The following is a 20,324-nucleotide window of genomic DNA, read 5'->3' as shown; positions in this document are numbered from 1 at the left end:
TGAGAATGATGAGGGCAATGAATGTACAAATGTGCTTTACACAATTGATGTATGTATGTATTGTGATAAGAGTTGTATGAGCCCCTAATAAAACTATTTTTAAAAAAATGGGACCAGCTGTATTTATTCTTATTTTTAGAAGATTGCTTTTTAGCTTCATCATTCTAAAGTTTTACAAGTATAAATACTTTATAATTTTCCAAAGGCTTTCAATATAATTTATGTACTACATACCTGAATTTCATACTCCAAAAAATCGTAAAAATTGAAAGAAAACTAGTACAAAGGGAGTTTACCTGTATGAGCGCCGGAATAACCATTCTCACGGTCTTGTTAATGACTTGAAAACTGTAAGTATCATCTAGACGCATGACACTGGCACCCATGAATGTAAAAATTGACATGATATTGTGTAGAACTTTATCCTGCAAAAAAATAAATAAATAAAATTGATCAATAGTTTCTATTTCAAACATACCAATTGTCAATGAATCACTACCAAAGGAGGGGGGGGGCGGAGCAAATAATTAAAATAGTCTGGAATTCTCCCAAAGGTCAGACATAAGCACTGGCATGTGACCCAGCATGTCTACTCCTAACTATAAACCCAAGAGAACTCACCCGATCTGTATATACAGCAATCTGTGCATGACTGTTCACAGCAGCATTAACTTTATTGGCCAAAATGTGAAAACAACCCAAAGCCCGTCAGTAATTGTAGGGATAAACAAGGTATGTCAGATCCGTACAATGGAATATTATTTAGCCATAAAAACGAATGAGGGACTAATTCATGCCATACTATGGATGAGTCTTTAAAACATGGCAAGTAAAAGTCAGATACCAAATGGCTTTGTTACATCTTGTAAGATTCCATTTATATGAAATGTCCAAAAGGTGTAAATCCATGGTTGTTCGGGCCTGGGTGGAGGGTGGAACGGGAGTGCCGGCTGGTGGCAGAGGCCTTTGGAGGTACTGGATATGCTCTGGAATTACAGAGTGGCAATGACTGCACAACTCTATTAAAACTACTGAATTGTGCACTTTAACAGAATGAATTTTATACTATACAAATTATATTTCCATTTAATAAAAGGAAAAAGGATTCTGAGTTCTTAGCTCTTTCTGGATGATCAACTATTTTTGAGTTATAAACTCTCTTCTAAGGGGAGAAAAGATCCCATAAACAAAATCTTGCACATGGTTTCAGTACATAAAACAACTCAAGAGTACACAGAGAGCCCGTGTTCTAATATCAATAGGCTGTTAAACACTTTTTAAATGTACCGGACATTACTTCTGTAACTGTAATTTACAATAACACGGTTTCAGTCACTGGCTGGAAGCTGCTTAGATCAGCAACCGAGAGTAGCCTGAACTCAGTCCGAGGGTTAAAAACCCCCCACAAACTCAGTGCCAACGAGTTGATTCTGACTCATAGCGACCCAATGGGAGAGGGTAGGACTATGGAATGTGTAGCCAGGAGCCCAGCAAGTCACCCAACTACATCACCAGGGCTAGAAGTCTGGAGGGGAGGGGAGTGAGATATTCGCTACCACTTACTGGACAGTCAGTTACTTTATACGAGGCATTGTGCCAAGTGTTAAACACAAGTTATTCAATCAAATCATCACTACAATCGTTTGAAGGACGATTCTGTAAGTCACCCTTTGTAAAAGGGAAATTGATGTCTAGCAAGATCAACCCGCTCAATTTGTCCCTGATATTAAAGAGAGAGGGTTGAGATTAGTACCCAGGGCTATGATTCAAAGCCCACTGAATTTAAACCTATACGTGCCTGTGCATTTCCATGGATGAGCAAACTACAATCGCTGGTAAATGAGAGTTACTTTATAAATACTTACGGGAAATATTCCGGCAACAACACCCAGCAGTAAAAGGGCGTGGTGATGGGTTTGAGGCATCTCAGAAAGACGGATGCACTGGACGATCAGCTCCACATTGAACTTTTCCTCATCTAGAATGTCTTCAGGGGTCAGAAAGGTTACAAAATGTCTAAGTGGCAGGTATATTTACACTTAAAGTAAATAATTTCCCCACTTTTTCCATTACAAGACATACCTTTAGGTATCTTGCCACCATCTGGAGAGAGTTTTTGGCAGATGTTGAGCAGGCAACTGAGAATTAATTGTTTGGTGTACTCCATATTTCCCTGGTCCACTGACAAAGGTTCTAGACTTCTTCAGAACAGCCCCCGACCGAAAGAGAGGATGGAAAAAGAAAGAGTTGTACAATCTCAGTGACACCACACCATGACCATCGTTCAGAACTCATCCAATAAGGAACAACTAAAATGCCATCATCAAAAATAAATATAACGCCCACACTATTTTCTCATTGTAGCAAGTGCTTACGCCAATAGCTCTTCAATGGACTTTCTATTTGCCTATAAGGACTCTTCAGAGGAAAACCTTGCAAATTATTTTATCAGGTAGAAGCATACCTTCAGCATTCAGTAACATTCTTGCGACATTTGTTAAGACTTTATAGCTGAAAAATACAGGTGGTTCTCTACTTCTTTAACTATAAGTACCACCAATGCCTCCAAAAGGTTACACAACCTTCCTAGGGTTGTGGAATTCAAATTCAAGAAGAAATGTGAGATGGAAGGGAATTTCCTAAGTAATAAAAAGAATGAAGATCCATTTGGGCACCGGCTACTTCAATCTTCCACTACAGTCTTCATGTTCCAGACTCAGAAACCAAACTCACTGCCACTGCACCAAGGGGACTCACAGCAACCCCACAGGACAGGGAAGAACCACTCCGGTGGGTTTCTGAGCTTGTAACTGTATAGGAGTAAAAGGCCCAGCTCCTCCCACAGAGTGGCTACAAACTGCTGGCCTTGCAGTTAGCAGCTCACAGTGTAATGCACCATGCTACAGGGGCTCCTTTACAGACTCGGTGCCGGGGTTGAGGGAGGCAAGAATCCGATGAATACATGTTAACTGGAGTAAGATGGTCATGAACTGATACATTATTATTTCACAGACATAGGCAAGGGTGATTACCGTGAAAGCAGGTTAAAAAGAGTTGGTATCAATATCTGAGGACTTCTGAGTTTCTTTTTGTGCTGCAGGAGTTCTAGGATGAGGGTTACTCTTTGCCAATTTGAACCTTCCACTTCCTGAACGGCTTCTAGATCCTGCGATTTTCTGGAAAACATTAAGTCAAAAGTTGGAAACACTCAAAAGCTAACAAAGATGGCAACAAATGTACAAACGTGATTGACACAATGGATGGACGGATGGATTGTGATGCGTTGTACGAGCCCCAATAAAATGATTAAAAAATAAAAAATAAACAGCAAAAAAAGAGAAAAGGCTGCCCTATTATGCCCAAGTGATGTGCAGCAAAAGGTCACAATGGTTTCCTATCATTCCAAGCTCTGAAGAATAACAGTCATAGCTCTTACTTCTGCTGCATTTTTTGCCTTCTTGTTTGCTGAATTGTACCCAAAGATTTAGTTTTATCTGGTGGCTCCAGTTCCATTCTGACTTGCTCAGCTTTAACGGAAATCTGAAATAATAAAACAATAACGGTTCATGTAGCTACAGCTGTTTAGACATTAATATATGTGTACACACACAGAGAAGGTATTCTGTATCTTGATTTGGATCTTGGCAACCTACTCATATGGGCACAAACCTATTTTATCATATGATGTTTATGTACTGTCACAATAATTAATCCCATAATTTTTACAATAAAAAACACACAACCACTTTGAATTCCAGGCCAATCTTTCCTCTCGGCCGATAATCCAACAAATACTTCACAGGTCCTCTAGTTGGCTGTTCACTGAGCTACAAGAACTTTGATTAATGCTTCCTTGTAAATGCTTTACAATGTTCCTTCTTAGGCTAATTGTCAACTCAATTCAACCAGCACTGAATTAGCACTGTGGCCAAAGTAGCCCGGGTGGTGCTAACAGATAACCAGTGGGCGGCTAACCACAGTGACAGGTTAACAGTTCAAATCCACCCGCCGTCCCACAGGACAAAGATGAAGGCATCTGTTCTTATAAAGACTTACAGCCTTGAAAACTTAGGGTCGATATGAATTGGAATTTAATTGATGACCGTGAGTTTTGGATTTGGTTCCCAATGCCTGCCAAGGAGCCTCTCTTGTCTTTCCCCATATTCCTTTCAGACACCATGCCGACAACAGGGCTGGCTTAAGTAAATGGTCATCCTTTCCATCATTTCCTTCCACCACCTACTTTCATGCTTCCTCAGGATCAAAACGGAGAAAAAAGGTGGGGCAAGGTAGACATCCAAACTCAAGATACACTAACATGAATTCAACTTCAGATTTTCATTTTAAACTAAGTTCTCTCGCTGCCATGAATTTATGGCTACACATGGTTTCTCTTGAGTCTTGAAGACAGCCCTGCCCTGGCTCTGATTAAGACGCGGATCAATGCGCTCGGTATGCACTTCCATACTCACGCCTCAGGGTGAAAACGCAATCCAGGACTCTTTCCAAATGTCAACTCAGCCACAGCCATAAGACTGGGAAGGCATTACAGAAACAATGCAGTCACAGCCCCAGGGCTTCTGTCCAGACAGGGCAGGAGCCTGAAATCCCCTTCTTTAAAAAGGCCCTGACATCCTAACTATCGGACTCTAATCCAAAGAAAACAACTGCAAAAGGACATTTTTCGGACAACCAGGGAAATATGATTTTGAATGGAATACTAGATAATATCAAGGAACTTGTTCTTTTTCAGGTGCAATAATGACACTGAAGTTCCGTAAGAAGACATTCACCTTTTCAACGATGCACACTGAGGTCTAAGGGGTGGACTACACGGTGCTTTGAGATGCACTGACAAAGGAATATGAGTAATAGGGTTTCTCCAGACTATGATCTATTTTCGTAAGTGCATCTTCTCTTCTCTGTCTCTCTCTCCCCCAGGTGGCTATTCTGATACATAGCTGGGGTTGGGTAAACATATACAACCAATGAGCAGCTTCTACAAGCCATCATAAATTTGTCAGTATATAACTACTTAAATCACATAGACTAATCTGTTACCTAGCTAAACAGAGACATTCACTCATTTCTATTTCCTACCTAAAACAGGCAGATCCCACTAGCACAAGTAAGACCCAGACAGATCTACCTAGTTAAAATGATAAATATTCCATGAAGTAAAAATGAAGATGGAGACTTGATCACCTATTTTCATGACTATTTAACAGTGAACTTTTAAAAAGTATTATAAAACAGAGGATATTTACATATATGGTGCTGTTTAGAACACACATTAATGAATAAATCACAGAAAGTATGCAACTTACCCCTTTAAAAACACTGCTAACAGTCTGAGCACAATGTGTGTTTTTACAGTTCACCAACAAATCAAACATCATTCCCAAAAGCCTCTGCTGAACTTTTTCATCTGCTATAGCTGCAAAAAACGGCTTTGTAATCTAAAGAGCAAACAAAGCAATTGAATTCAATGAACAAATCTGAACTCCAAAAATGGCCTTATAATGCACCCTTATCAAATTCTCCCTCACAATATAAAATTGTTCCCCATTTTATTCTTTCAACTGTAACTCTTTTTAGTTACTCATGTACAATATTGTTTTGCAAAATGGGTCAAGTAAATCATGTTCCTTTAAACACATCCAGTATGGCTCCCAGGGGCAGTTTAACACCTAGGAAATACACAACATTCCTCTAGTTCTCTCTTCCTTCCTCCCCCACTATTATGATCTCAGTCCAATCTCGCAATTCCTGCTAGATCACCAGTGTACAACCATGGCACAGACGAGTGCTTTCAGTACACGGAGTTCCGGAAAGACAAACCCCTCAGAAACAGTAATGGGAGCAACGTTCCCAGAAGGATAGGGAAAGGGAAGGGGGAGGAATGGATAGCAATGATGGCAGAATAACCCCAGAGGGGAAGAATACCAGGAGAGTAGGTGAAGGGATAGAATGGGCAGTATAAGACACGCATAAATAATAACAACACATAATATATTAAGGTTTGTGGGGCTTGCAGGGTAGGGGAGCGAGGGGTAAAAAAAAGAAGAGCTGATATCTAAGGGCTCAAATAGAAAGATAATATTTAGAAATTGTTGATGCTAATAATTGTACATGCCCACTTGAGATAATGGGTGTATGGTTTGTTATAATTTTGGTAAGTTTCCAATAAAATGAGTTATTAAAAAAATAAATCCATGTTGTATGAGCCCCTAATAAAATGTTAAAAAAATAAAATAAAAAATAAAAAAATTAAAAAAAAAAAAATCCATCTAGTATACCAATAATTTATCTTCACTAAGTAAAATATTACACATTGTGACATGATTGAAATTGCTTTAGTTTCTGAAAGAAGTTACCGACCTTCCCAAGGGCTGCAATCTGAACTGTTGGCATTCCTATGCCAAACTCCTCTGCTGTATGCACAGCTTTAATGAACAACTCTAGACTCAGCGGGTCCTTATGTAAAAGGGAAGCTGAATATTCATTATACTTTCCCAGAGCAAGATGTAAAACAATGGCCTCGTCCTTCTGGACAGCTGTGGGCTCTTTCTGCATCTTTTCTAGTAATTTCTCAATCATAGGCAGCAGATGAGAAAGCACCACCTAAAATTTGAAAAAATGTATTAATTGTTACCAATATTAATATAAAAATTTTTGCTTGCTGTATAAAAACATCCAGAGCTGTATCACCCTAGAAAAGGGGAGGTTAGTCTAGGGAAGAAGACCACAGATTTATTTGGCTTACCATCTACCATCCCTGATTAAGTATAGATATCTGCTCTTGCAGCACTGCTCCCCAAGGGGTATTATCACACACTCGTCTAGAGGGGTGGAAAGGCTAAATCAACAATGCAGTCCTCTTAATTCACATTAAGACGTGAGTCCTCTGATAGTTCCATCAGAAGGTACTCAAACGCTCTACATCTTTCATAGATAGAGCAGAGAAAGGATCTTGTGAATGTTTCTGAGAACAGGAAATGAAAACTACATTTTTAAAGTCTAAATATAAAATCAACACTGTCCAAAATATATTGTGTACTTCCCATTGATTTCAACTCAATATGGTTAATACTAATTCAAGCAGCAGGTATAGTCTTTAAAATCTAAATCAAATTATGGCATGTCCACTTCTTCAAATAGCTTTACTGAAATACAGCTCCCCTCATTCATTTACGTACTGCTGACGGCTGTTCTTAAGCTCCATTGGTAGAGCTGAGTGCTCACAGCACGGACCATGTGCCTGTATGTAGTTACCTTGTGTGTTGCTGAGGCAGAATAACGCTGCCCTGTAGGCTTTCCCAGGCTCTAATCTTCACAGAAGTAGATCACCAGGTCTCCACTCCACCCCCAAACCAGGTTAATCTTAGTTATCTGACCATCACTTAAAACAGTATGCTGTAAAGGTGCCTAAATATTTACTATGTAGCCCTTTACAAAGTTTGATAACTCCTCGTATAAACTATACTATGGATGACACTAAGCTGCTAAAGGTCTGCTCCCATCAGGAAAATATAATCCAATAAATAAGCCTTCACTCAATTGACCCATAATAGTTCTCTGACTCTGCAGTCAGGACTGGCATATATTTACAATTTTAATGCCTTCCTTGCTTTCTGATGGCATGTATTAGTTTGATGGCCACTTGCAGTGGTGAATGAATGTTATTGGGAACTTTGGCACATTGTTAGTGTAAATAGTGGCCAGTCATGAAAGAGTTTAACCTTTACAAATGAGTAATTCATGTAATGTGGTGCAGAGCTAGCCTATACTTGTACAGTTTCCTTTTCTCAACAGTGTGTTAAATTCTACACCAGTGTGTAAATTAATGACACTTTGATCAGTAAAGTAGGAGCCCTGGTGGAGTAGTGGTTACAAGTTTGAAAGCACAGCCACTCTGCGGAGAAAGAGAGGGTTGGCTTTCTACACCTGTGAAGAGTCAGAGTCTCAGCAGCTCACAGGGGCAGATCTCCCCTGCCCTGTAGGGTCATGTGAGTCAGCATGGACTCAGTGGCAGTGAGGGTGAACCACCCACACCATCATTAACAGTGTTAGTTACTCTTTCATTGAGATCAGTCTTCTGTGAGAACAAAATGACACCTATCACCTTTTCTCCCCCATAAAAAAATGTACTTACATTTAAAAAAATCAGCAAATGATTCCGAATCAGCCACAAACCTTTGGGCCTAAATATATTATTACCTTCTACGTGTTTTTCACTTGAAAATGATACACTAGCCAATATTTCTTGCAGGAGTGCATCCTTAGCATTTTTCCTCATGTGATTTTAAAATCCATTTAAAATCTAATTAATGATTAGATACACTTGGCTTCAAAACAAATAAAATCACCACTATTTGCCTTATCCATTCCGTACCCCAATTCTTCCATTAATAAGAAAATGGAATACTTCTGACTCCACATGTATAGTTCTTGCAAATGTCTTCCTCTGATGGGAAGGTCCAATCTTTAAAAGCGTTACACGAAAGTACAATGCCTTTACTACACACATACCTCATTGTTGACGTGCTGAAGTACCTTCAGCAAAACTTTTGCAATATAAGCTGGGTAGTGATACACACAATTAAGTAGGTGTTTGAAGGTTTCAGACAAATTCTGCTGAGATTTCGGTTTCTTTTCTCTCTGTAGCTCTTCAAATAAAGTAGCTAAATCCTAGGGTACCATAAAAAGAAAAGATGAAAAGGGTTAAGGAGCTACAAAGGTGAAATGTATTCATTATGGGAGATTTTTTCAAGTGATCTGACTTCTTAATGTCCCTTTAAACGTCTCCTTTAGCTTACTATCCAAAAAACCCAGTCTTGAAGCCAATAAAGACTGGAACTGAAATACTGAGCCGATGTCTCTAACTCTTTACTGTTTATACCTTCAAGACGGTAAGGGCTGAGGAACTGAACACACAGCCAATACCTCTGCTTTATTGTTTAGGTCTTCAAGACATCTTTTTCATGTGCCCTGTAAGCAACACCTTCACTACTAACTCAGTTTCGTTGGTACCATTGTCTTTTCAGAACGGGGGAGGAAAGAGCCTGGATCTACAAACTGGAGACTCAATGAGCAAGCCTGTTACAAAGACAGACAAGAGCACAGAATTCATGCACACACCACAGACGTACACACGCTCGTTTCTGCAGCTGTGGTTACCTGCACAACGTAGGTGGCATCGGAGGTGATCTCCTCTGCTTTAGGAACCAAATGGTCTACGATCAGCTGAAACTGGGATGGCACTCCACGGAGGGTCTGAAGACAGAGAACGGCAGCCCGGCGCACTTCCTTCACAGGGCTTCCCAGATTAATGAGCAGTGACATCACCACTGAGGCCAAAACCAAAAACCCAAGTCAATGCTTTGAAATCTGAAACAATACAAAAGGGCAACGCTCCTCCTCCTACCTAAAATCCCCTTTCTGAAATGTATCCACTGCTTATTACTCCAAAAAGACTTGAGGCATATGCCATCTGGACATGTTCTTTTGAAAATACATAAACAAGTGTACATGTTGTACCACCTTTCTGCACCAGTTTCCTGAAAGCATGTCTCTAAATAAATTAAATCACCCTTTGTAATACACAGAAGAGGCCTGGTGGTGTAGTGGTAATGCGTTGGGCCTTGACCGAATGGTCAGCAGTTCAAAGCCACCGGCAGCGTTGAGGGAGAAAGACAGCTTTCTGCTAAACCATTCCAGTCTCAGAAACCCACAGGAAGTTACTGAGTCAGCATTGACGGTATGGCAGTCAGTTTGGTTTTTTAAATACAAAGGACCCACACTGTATATTTCATATTTTTAAACCAGTACCTTACTGGTGAATACTTATATTGTTTCCAGGTTTGGGCATTAAAACAATATTGCAGGGAGACAGACACCAGAGGGCCAGTCATGGTGACTGGTGTGGTGATTTCTCTCTCTCTCTCCCAGGAGAAAACCCCATTTAAAGAGTGGAGGAGGGAGGGGAAAAAGAAGAGCTAATAAGAGCTCAAGTAAAATGATAATATTTTGAAAATGATGATGGCAACATATATACAAGTTAGGTTGATATAATTGATTTATGGATTGCTATATCTGTAAGAGTCCCCCAAATGACTTTTTTTTTATTTTTTAAATTTTATGCCTCTCAAAGTAAATCTTTATTTTGAGAAGGCAAAAACCTGAAGCTCTGGCAACATTCCTGGAAAGCCAAACCAGAAGAAAAAATGGGAGTGATCAGTTTGTCCAACAAATGTACAAATGTGCTTGACATACAACGGATGGATGTATGGATTGTGATGAGTTGTACAAACCCCCAATAAAATTATTTTTTAAAAAGGCATTTAAACAGTGACAAAGTTTCATTTGAAAGGTTTTTATAACATTAGATAGAATCTAGTACATTCTCAGGACGAGCCTCTTTGCATTTCAAGAGGATCTGCTGGTCATAAGAAAGGTAGGATAAGAAAATTCCTTTTGGTTCGGGGCCGGGCACGTGGGTGGTGGGTGGTGTGTGTGTGTTTTCGCATGCTCGCACTCGCAGCACAGCAGTTAAGCATTAAGCTAACTGCAATTACTCAGAAACCCACAGGGGCAGTTCTCCCGTCCTGTAGGGTCACTGATTCCAACTCATTGGCTGCAAGTTTGTAAACGATAGCAGGGCTAGTTTGTAACGACAGTCAGTTCAAGTAGGTATCAATGATCATATTAAGTACAGTGCACAAGATGTAATATCTGAAACTTTGAAGCACTGTATATTATATTTCCTTTTGGTTTGATGTTCCTTCTGACTTCTGAAGAACTTTTTTCACTTTTGCATTAGCTTGTGAACTTCCCACTAAGTCTTTCAAAATATATATATATATATGTATTTTATTGTGCTTTAAACAGCCATATTAAGCTTTGTCACCTACATATACATCTTTGCTTTGTGGATCAGCTAAAATATTTAACAAAAAAATATTTTTTGTAGATATGACCTTATGACAAGTTGGAACCCATCAGACTAAATCAAGATTTCTAGAACTCTAACAGGTGATAGTTAATCCAAATTGTCAAGATAAAACTAACACTAAATGCTTCTTTAAATTCTTTATGTGGGAATGACAGGTTGCTAGAATAGGGACAAAGGGAGTTGTCTTCCCTAGTGCCTGCGTTAAACAAAAATTAGTTGTCTATGCCACAATACTGGGGTTGGAAACTTCCTAATTAGGCACCCATTTGACACCTACGGGAAAGATCCTAACTGAGCATGCTCAGACACGAGCCCCCTAAGTCCAGGTAGGAGGTCCACCTGGGCGCACACACTAGGTCCAGCCACATGACATCATACAGGTAGGCCTAAATTCAGCCAGTAAGATCAGCCAAACTTTCAACCATGCCTCTCCAGCCAGAGGGGTTAAATACACAGGCCGCAAGCCATCAGCTCTTTTACTCTGCTCTTGTTCAGCCACAAGCTTCAAGCAGAGAGTGGGCATCTCTCTTGGCCTCTGGGGTTTCCATAATGCCGCAAGTGTGGGTCTGGGCTACTGTTTCTGTGGGTTTTACCTGTGGGTTTTCAACTGTGAACCCTTGTGCAGTTTCTGCGCACCTTGTATGCTTTCCTAAAATAGCACATGCTTTTGAGACTATAAAACCCGAAACTTCCCTTTTCCTCATAAAAGTCACTTGGCTAACAAACGTGCTTCTGTCACGTGAATTCTTTCCACGCCACTGCGAAGGAAGAACCAAAGAACCTAATCGGGAAGCTAACAGGGACAACACGGACAATGTCACGGTTATTTCTGTATGTGAGTTAACACTCAACAAAACGAGGAGGGGGGTTTGCTATAATTTCATCTATTCGGATCCAAGGATCGTTATTATCCCACGCCTAGAACACTGTCGAAACCCAGCCATTAAGATGCTTGGCTCTTCAAACCATTAGTAAGTGGACCTGGTGAGCTACACTTCGGGCTGCCACCTTCAGAGACAGCATCAAATTTTTCAGTGAACCGGTTGGTTAAAATGGACTTGTAATCAGGGATCTCTCTAAGATAGGTGGCTGGGCATAAACCCAATGTGGAAACCATAAACTTACATTTCTTAAGTGTTTTTTAATGTTCACTTGTGCAACAGTGATATTCTGATACCATGTTGCAATAATAAACTACCTTTCAGTTTATCTTTTCATAAACTTAAAACGGTCGTTAGGGCAGCAAAGCCAGTGTTAAATTATTTGACTCCCCCCACTGGTTGTATCCTCTCACCACATTTACCCAACCTGTAAACTGAACAAATTATCGAGAGAGGCTGGATTATATGAAGAATGAAGCACCAGAATTGAAGGAAGGCTTATTGTAACAATCGATGCTATGCAGCTGACACAACCTTGCTTGCTGAAAATGAAGAGGACTTGAAGCACTTGCTGATGAAGACCAAGGATTCCTCAGGACGGATTACAACTCAGTCAATGTGAAGATGACCAAAATCCTCACACTGGACCCATAGGTAGTAAAATGATCAACGGAGAAAAGATAAATGTTGACAGGAATTTGTCTTCCTTGGAACCACAATCAGTGCTCACGGAAGCAGCATTCACGAGATGGGTGAACCTGCTGCACAAGACCTTCGAGGGGACTGAAAAGCAAGCATGTTACGTTGAGGTCTCAAGTGCGCCTGGCCCGAGCCATGCTACTTTCAACGGCCTCATATGGCATGTAAAAATTCGACACTGAATACGATGAGAGAAGAATAGACGCATGTGAATTATGGTGCTGACAGAGAACGTTGAAAGTACCACGGGCTGCCCCACACAGACAGACCAACGTGTCTGGGAAGAAGTGTCGCCAGAATGCTCCTTAGAGGCTGCTGGGCCAGTGAAATTTCTTCTCGTGTATTTTGGACGTGTTTCAGGAGAGTCCGTCTCTGGAGGAGGACATCAGACTCGTCAAGCGGAGGGGCAGCAAAAAGAGGTAGGCCCTCCGGGAGATGGACTGACACACTGGCTGCAACCACGGCTCAGGCTCGGGAACAGTTGTGAGGACGGCACCGGACCGGGCAGTGTTCTGTTCTGCTGTGCACACAGGTGCTCGCTGTGGGCCAGAACTGACTGGACGGCGCCTCACAATATAGTCTTTTATCTGCTATGCCTCTCAATAGTCATCTTAGAGCTTAAACAAAGCAGTTTCCCTTCTTAAACTGTCTTAAACAAAGCAGTTTCCCTTCTTCCCTTCCCCAGCTAATTAACAACAGCAGAAAAATCCGTTTCTGGTAGAAAGCATCAGTGAGTCCAGCTGAACTAAGATGGTTTTGAAGAACTCTATCTGGAACAAAGCGCTATGTATACTTTCATGGAATTACTTACTTAGGCCTTACTGCAATCTACCTACTGGTAGTTTCTATTGTTCTAGAAGTGATCCAGTTCATATCTTAGCCAGATAATTGAATGAGAACCATTTTTTTGGTACTTGACCCCTAACCCAAAAGTGGCTGGTACTTACTCACCCAACAGCAGATGCCTGCGTAACAATTCAGCAAGAAAGCCTCCGTGAAGCAACTCTGCTCTGTGGCAAAATCAATCCAATGAAAACGGGGTTTGATTTTGGTTTCTTAAATCCTAAAAAAGAGCTTGGCAAGTTTTCAAACCCGCCTGAGTTGAGATTATCCTCGTCTCTTATATTTATAAAATAGAGTAAAATCCAAATTGTTGAAAAAGCAAATTCCCACAAAGGGTGGCTTCCGACAAAGAATCTGTTAATATTCCCTGTACCACGGAGCAGAGCTTGCTGACAACTTCCAAGTCCTAGCTACTGTCGTTGTCCTGTTTAAATGTTACTAACACCCCATATATAAGGACGTAGTCCACGCTTACTATTTTCTTCTGTTTAAAGGCCTTCCTTCAACTTTGAAATGAAAAAAAAAAGGGGTGTGTGTGTGTGTGTGATGGTCAAATGGTTTCATTCAAGGCAGTTTAGCCTTTTCAGTTGTTCGTTCAAAAGTAGCTTAAACCAAAGTTGCTTGATCCTAATCTGTGTGCTTAGTTGTAGGAAATTTAGTGCTACACAATTTATTGAACAAAGAAAGGCGCATCCTGGCCATATGTCTTCCATTAAGGTTTGTTTGTGAGTCGACGGCGTGGTCAGTGTTCTCCCCCAGCACCATCATCAAAAGGCGTCCATTCTTTTTTGGCCCAGCTTTCGCAGAGGAAGCCGCTGAAAACACCTTAGTTTGGGTCAGGCACATTTCAGCTTTCCAGTGACGTCTCTGCTTCAGCAGACTTAAAGGGTCCTCTGCTGGAGATTGACCCAACATTAATTCATAATCTGATTTGATAGGTGCTCACTGCACCAGGGGTGTTGACTGTAGATCGAACTGAAAGGAAATCCATAAAATCTTCCATATTCTCTCCTTTTATAATGATGTTGCTTACTGGTCCAGTGATGGGATTTTTTTGTTTTACGCTGATGTGTAATCCATACTGAAGGTTATAATCTGACTTTTATCAGTAAGTGCTTCAAGTCCTCTTTACTTTCCTTAAGAGGTGGTGTCAGCTCCATTATCAAAGGTTTTTCTTAATCTTACTCAACTCCTGTTGCTGCAATCACCCTCATCCAGTTCCTCAAATTATTCTCTCAGCCTACTGAATGTATTAACACAGCGGTGAAAGGAGACAACCCTGATGCCACACTTTCTCCTTTAAACCACACTGTATCCTACTACCTTTTGCTCTATATACAGGTTCCACATAGCACAGTTAAATATCCTGGAATTTATATTCTTAGCAATGTTATCTATATTTTTATGACCCACACAAAGGATGTTGCATAGAGAATAAAACACAAATAAAACATCTTTATAGTATTCTCTACTTTTAGCCAAAACCCATCTGATATCAGGAATTATATCCCCATTTCACATAGTCGAAAGGTGTAGCCTTTGATAATACTGTATATTGATCATTAAAGAGATAAAAGGTGATAGTATCTTTTCCTTCGCAACATCGGAACATTTTTCTAAATATATAAAAGTGATGGCCAACACTTCCGCAGACTCCTTACGGTGAGCGGATGGCTAGAAACTCCCCGCACGCTCCTGGTGAGGGTACTGCGGGCAGGCGCAGCAAGCAGGTGGCCCTCAGAGTCCACTGAAGGTGCCTCTTGCATTTGCAGTGGAGAGCTCTGACATGTCCTTGCCACAAGCATGTGCAAGTACTTCGGGGATGGGTAGGGGTGCGGCAGAGGTAGAAGGGGTCCTGCAGTGATACCAGTGGAAAAGCAGTCTTTCTCTCCTACTAGAGACAAAGAACGTAATTCTCTCAAGGGCAACGGCTTTCACTGTCAAGTACACTGGCTATGACATCCTTCATTAGGAAACGTCATCTCTAAACATACATACGTTTTTGAAAACTCAGTTTAACAGTACACACTGGTTTCCATAAATTATGTTACAAGGCCATCATGAAATAACGAAATACTCAGCAGGCATTTCACAAATGGCCAAATTCTATATTTATTAATATGGAAAGATGCCAAAATGTATAAATGTATAAATTTATACAAAATGTATAAATTGGAAAATTAAAGTGAAACAGTATTCACTGAACCTTGAATTATCATTCACTTTGCTTTAAAAACATTCGTAAAGAAAAGATTTTGGGGAAATATACAATCAAGGGCATTTCCAAACATCCCAAAGGCCACTGCTACTAAAAACACTCTGGTCTGAAGCATCAATCACATCCTTGACCGCCACTTACATTGTTACCTGGTGTAATTCTGCCACGTCCTCTCATCTGTCAATAGCTTTTAAGTCAAACGGTCATTTTCATCATCACTTTCCTCAACTTCATGAAAGTGCTTTTACAGAATTCGGGTGCTTCATTAATGAGACCTCGAACCCAAGTTGAGGATAGAAAGTAGTCAAATGAATACTGAATTGTGTTATGATCACCTGATTTCTTACTATGATTCTGTCATTGCTGGGTCTCAGAGAATGAATGTATGCATGTGTCTATATATAAAAAATTTTAAATCGCATGTAGTCACCAGTCATGCCCATGATATTTTAGTGTTTGGTGAAATTTTTAACTAACAGCAATACTTAAAAGTGATCAGAAAAAGGTTTTATACTGTGTGCATGTTAAGTTACTTCAAAGAGAATAAAGTTCTACTTTTCGAAACTACAACATACACAGCAAACAGTAAGAAAGCAGTAACAGTTGGTCAAGACAGAGCATGTTTATTTCCAATACCTGGGGACGAGACGGACGCCAGCTGGTGTTTAACCTTTGCCTTCTGAGGGGAGAGCATTGTACAACCAATATAAAGAGCTCTAGTCTGCAGCGCTGTGCTTACACTGCAGCGGAGTGGATTTGAAAGGCTGGAACCATAGGTCCATAAAACAGAGAAGAACTTGAATAACTGAAAAACATCTTCTAGATGTACCTAGTTTGGAAAAAAACAAAACAAATTTATTTAGTCACAAGAAAAACTGTACAGTGAGAGAGGGCAAGCAACATGTTTTGCTTTGTCTGAAATCAAATCAAACCCACTGCCACTGAGTTGATCCCAAGTCAGTGTCCCTACATACAATTCCCAGGACTGGGAATCCTCATGGGAGTGGACCTCATCTTGCTCCCATGGGGCAGCTGGTGGGTCTCATCGGCTAACCCTGAGGTCAAGCAGACCCTTAAAATTATCCTGTGTTTGGCATTTAAACCATTGCAAATGATATAAACAAACAGTGATATTGAGAGGCCTCTTAATAATATTCTACTTTATTCAACACTCTGAGCGAAAAAGACAAAGGCACTATGTAGAAAATGAAGACAAGTGTGGTGTCTGGGAACTTAAATAGAATGATCAACTTGTGTCCAATGCGAACAATGAACTGATGACCGAATTGGCAACACAGGGGTCACTGGTGCCGGTGAGGACATTTCTTAGTTGAGTGGCTTTATGCATGCCCTCTATGTACATCAGTTTTCTCAGCTGTGAGCTGGAAATTGACTGTGATGCTGTGATTATCAAAGAAAAGGAGGGCGTTAACACATTATAGTAGACAAGTAGCAACGTGCCTGATCTGTCCGACCTACTGATAACTGGTCCCTTCCGGGCTCTACCGAGGCTACGCTTATTCTCATCTACTCACCACTATGTGGAAGTCTACTTTCGTTTTCCCATGTGCGAACTGTGGAAACTAAAATAATCTGCAACTCCTTCTCAAAATATCTGTGTGCCTGAAAGAGGATGAATTTAATACCTTGATGAAAAGTTTCAGCAAAACCCTGAAATGAATGGCATCCGCACCAGCGAGAATAAGCTCAAAGAGCTCAATAAGTATGTGTAGGTAGTCCCTGCTGTCATCCTTCAGATGGTGAAGATTCCACCATCTGTCATCTAGGTGGACAGGAAGAGAAAGGTTACGTAACACATACGCCCAGGTGAACAAGATGCCTTTTAAGCACCATAAATAATCAATCATGCAGTTAATGTATATTTGCTTTTCCAGAGTCCCAAACTGAAAAGATCCAAACCTATCTTACCTTTAGGAAAACATTTAGGAACCTTCAGTGCATGAATAAAATTTTTTAGTGCAAATACAAGTAAGACAGAATCTTCCACAGCAATCATCTGACCCGTATGGAGCTGTTCTATGTAATGCGCCCATAACTCGACTGGTGTGCTTCTGTCTAACATCAGCTCAAAATGCCACTCTGGAGGTATCTCCTAAAAAGTTAAAAGAAACAAAAATCCATACAAATTTAAAGAGATTCTTCAGCCTTTCAAACGAGAACTTCAAAAATGTAGAAAAAGTGAATTAAAATGAAAATAAAAAGATAAGCTTTATGTCTACTATAAGCATCATCAAGTTTGTGCCAATTGTGTGATAGTAGCCATTTAGCTCTTCCCTAAAGAACTGAAGCTCTGGGAATTTAACATCAATGCAGTCTTTTCAACATTACCTGAAGAAAACTGGGTGCCCCTTACAGATTTCTTAAGATTAGTGAACAAAACAAAGTCAGACGGAGCCAAACCAGGGCTGTAAGCGATGACTAATGATTTCCCATAGAAACGTGTGCAGAACTGTCCTTGTTTGATACAAGGAATGAGCGGGATACTGTCGTGATGGAGAAGGGCTCGCTCGTGAAGCTTTCTCGGACACGTTCTGCTAAAGCGTTGCTAACTTTCACAATACGTAGATTCTTTTCTTTGGCCCTCCAGAAAGTCAAACTTGAGAAGGAAGAAATCGGCATGTGATTACAAGACACTGTATTAGTTTTTATGAGACTGCATGAGATGATGCATCCTGTGGTGTGATATCACAAATTCTCTTTTGACTTTTTTAATGGAGGCCAACCCTTCTTAAGTATATTTCTGGGTTCCTGGGTACTTTTTGAAGTTGCCTTTCTCAAAATAATTCCATGCTTGAGCATGGTGGGATCACATATTCAGGTGTTTTAAGTTACACACACCTGCCAAAGGGTCTGCCAAGGCGAAGCAAGGTCCAGAGAGAAATACAAGGATAAATAAAGACGTACATCTTCTAGGGTTCTAATTCACACATGCTGGGTTTATTCCAAACAAAATATGTTCAAACATATCGCGATAATACGTGAATGGCTACAGACAGGTTCTCTCAGCAATAAGCACATGTCTAATTAGGGTACCTTCAAACAACAGCATTTTTGAGTCACGGGGAAAAAATGATTCTGAGGTTAGGCTAATAGGAAACCCCACGAGTGGACAACTTTCCAAAGCACTTAAAGTTTTGCAACACATTTACAGTAATGCTGTTTTGAATGTTTCAGATGTGTTGGTGCAGGTGGGGAAGACCTCGAAGATGAGTCAAGAAAGGGAAGACCTAATTAAGAAGACATCCTTGCTGACAGCATGAGCTAGGGAAAGAAGACAGCAGAGTGGATATTGTTAAGAGGTGTTATTGTAGTTGCCAAATTGGCTGCATTTCACAGTGAACCTATGTACACAAGGTACTGTCAGCTTCAAAATCACTGTTTGAGCCTATTGTTATAGTCACCAAGTCAACCCATTTCCAGTGGGTCTTCCTCTTCTTCACTGACCTTCTACTTTATCAAGCATGGAGTCCTTTTCTAGGAATTGACCGCTCCTGATAACATGTCTAAAGCACCTAAGGGGAGGCTCCTTATTCTGGCCTCCGAGGGCGTTCAGCGTATGTCTTCTAAGACAGATCTGTTCATTGCTCTGGCAGTCGAAGGAGTCAACGCAATTACTAATACTGGGATCGCACATGGTTCAGTATTTGCAGGCATAAGCAAACATCTCGGCCTCAGTAAACTTTTGGACTGATGGCTGCCAATCAATTTTTAAAATAAGATCAAGCCTAATGAAAATGATTTTATGAAGTTGGAACTGGAGATAAATCTTAGATTTACAAATATGATCCAGGATTTCCGAGGGAATCTAATGAGCCAGTTTAGCTCAAGGAAAGAGAGGTCAGCTTAGAAGTTAGGGTGATGATTGATAAGATGTTCTTGAAGGAAACAGGACATTCAGGCGAGTTTATGAAAAAAAGAAGAAAATTTAAAATGGCACTGATAAAGGCCAGAAAAGTTGCATGGAGAAATATTTTTATCAGGACAATCAATGTACCTGGCTCTGTCTTCGAGGGTAAAAATCGCTGTCCTAAGAGAATGTTGTAGGGAAATCTTACCAACCACTCTACAGCTTTGATCTCATACTATTAAAAATCTTTTTGTTCCCCAAACTCAAAAAACATTTAAAAGGAGCATGATTTGTGCCTCTTAGGGATGCCCAAACTGCCATTTTGACATGATATAAATTAAAGAACATAATTCTTTGGGAAAAGAGTAGAGGGATGAAAACATCATCTTTAGAAATGTACAGACCTAGATGGATGATAAACAATAGCTTTGTATTTTTTATATTTCCGTTTAATAAAGTTTTCTATAATTTTGTGGCAATTTTTAAACCAACTTTTTAGTACTTAACCAAAAAAAAAAGTAGACACTAAGAAAGGTCCTTCTGAACACATGAATACAACATCCCGGCATGTACCAAGGAACCAACAGAGAAGTCTGTGGGGCCCGGCCTGCCTTCAGAAGAATGCACTTCAGAGGACAGCACTGGGCTACAGCGTGGGGAGAGGGGTGCGTCGGATTAGAGCACATGGGAGAAATGCAAAGGGATGGAGAGGGAGGAGAGGACATCCTGGCTCACCAAGCCCCGAGGACGATGTTCCTGTTCGGAGCAGACAATGCACGGGGAGGACCATAGGGCTGTCCCCACCACGGGACACGGTGCCCCTCACTGAACCATGATGCTGCAGGGGACAGCACTGGAGAC

General features: G+C 40.6%; 1 protein-coding gene across 2 annotated transcripts in view; it reads right to left on the bottom strand.

The window, feature by feature from the left end:
• HEATR1 (HEAT repeat containing 1) overlaps positions 1-20,324 on the bottom strand; it is a 76,492-nt gene that overhangs the window by 25,116 nt on the left and 31,052 nt on the right. For both annotated transcript variants that reach the window (XM_004712186.2, XM_045297878.1), the window contains exons 18-29: positions 17,525-17,708; positions 17,242-17,378; positions 16,232-16,424; positions 9,181-9,350; positions 8,533-8,691; positions 6,382-6,624; positions 5,328-5,459; positions 3,437-3,540; positions 3,033-3,176; positions 2,083-2,201; positions 1,866-1,987; positions 297-425 (exon numbers count right to left, since the gene is read on the bottom strand). In XM_004712186.2, coding sequence (XP_004712243.1) covers positions 297-425; positions 1,866-1,987; positions 2,083-2,201; positions 3,033-3,176; positions 3,437-3,540; positions 5,328-5,459; positions 6,382-6,624; positions 8,533-8,691; positions 9,181-9,350; positions 16,232-16,424; positions 17,242-17,378; positions 17,525-17,708 — 1,836 coding nt within the window. The remainder of the gene's footprint in view (positions 1-296; positions 426-1,865; positions 1,988-2,082; positions 2,202-3,032; positions 3,177-3,436; positions 3,541-5,327; positions 5,460-6,381; positions 6,625-8,532; positions 8,692-9,180; positions 9,351-16,231; positions 16,425-17,241; positions 17,379-17,524; positions 17,709-20,324) is intronic.

The sequence above is a fragment of the Echinops telfairi genome, unplaced genomic scaffold, assembly GCF_000313985.2.
Source record: "Echinops telfairi isolate 266 unplaced genomic scaffold, ASM31398v2 ScPeMD7_7424;HRSCAF=8462, whole genome shotgun sequence".
NCBI lineage: Eukaryota > Metazoa > Chordata > Mammalia > Afrosoricida > Tenrecidae > Echinops > Echinops telfairi.
The sequence above is the reverse complement of the archived record's forward strand: the minus strand, read 5'-3'. Positions and strand labels throughout refer to the sequence as shown.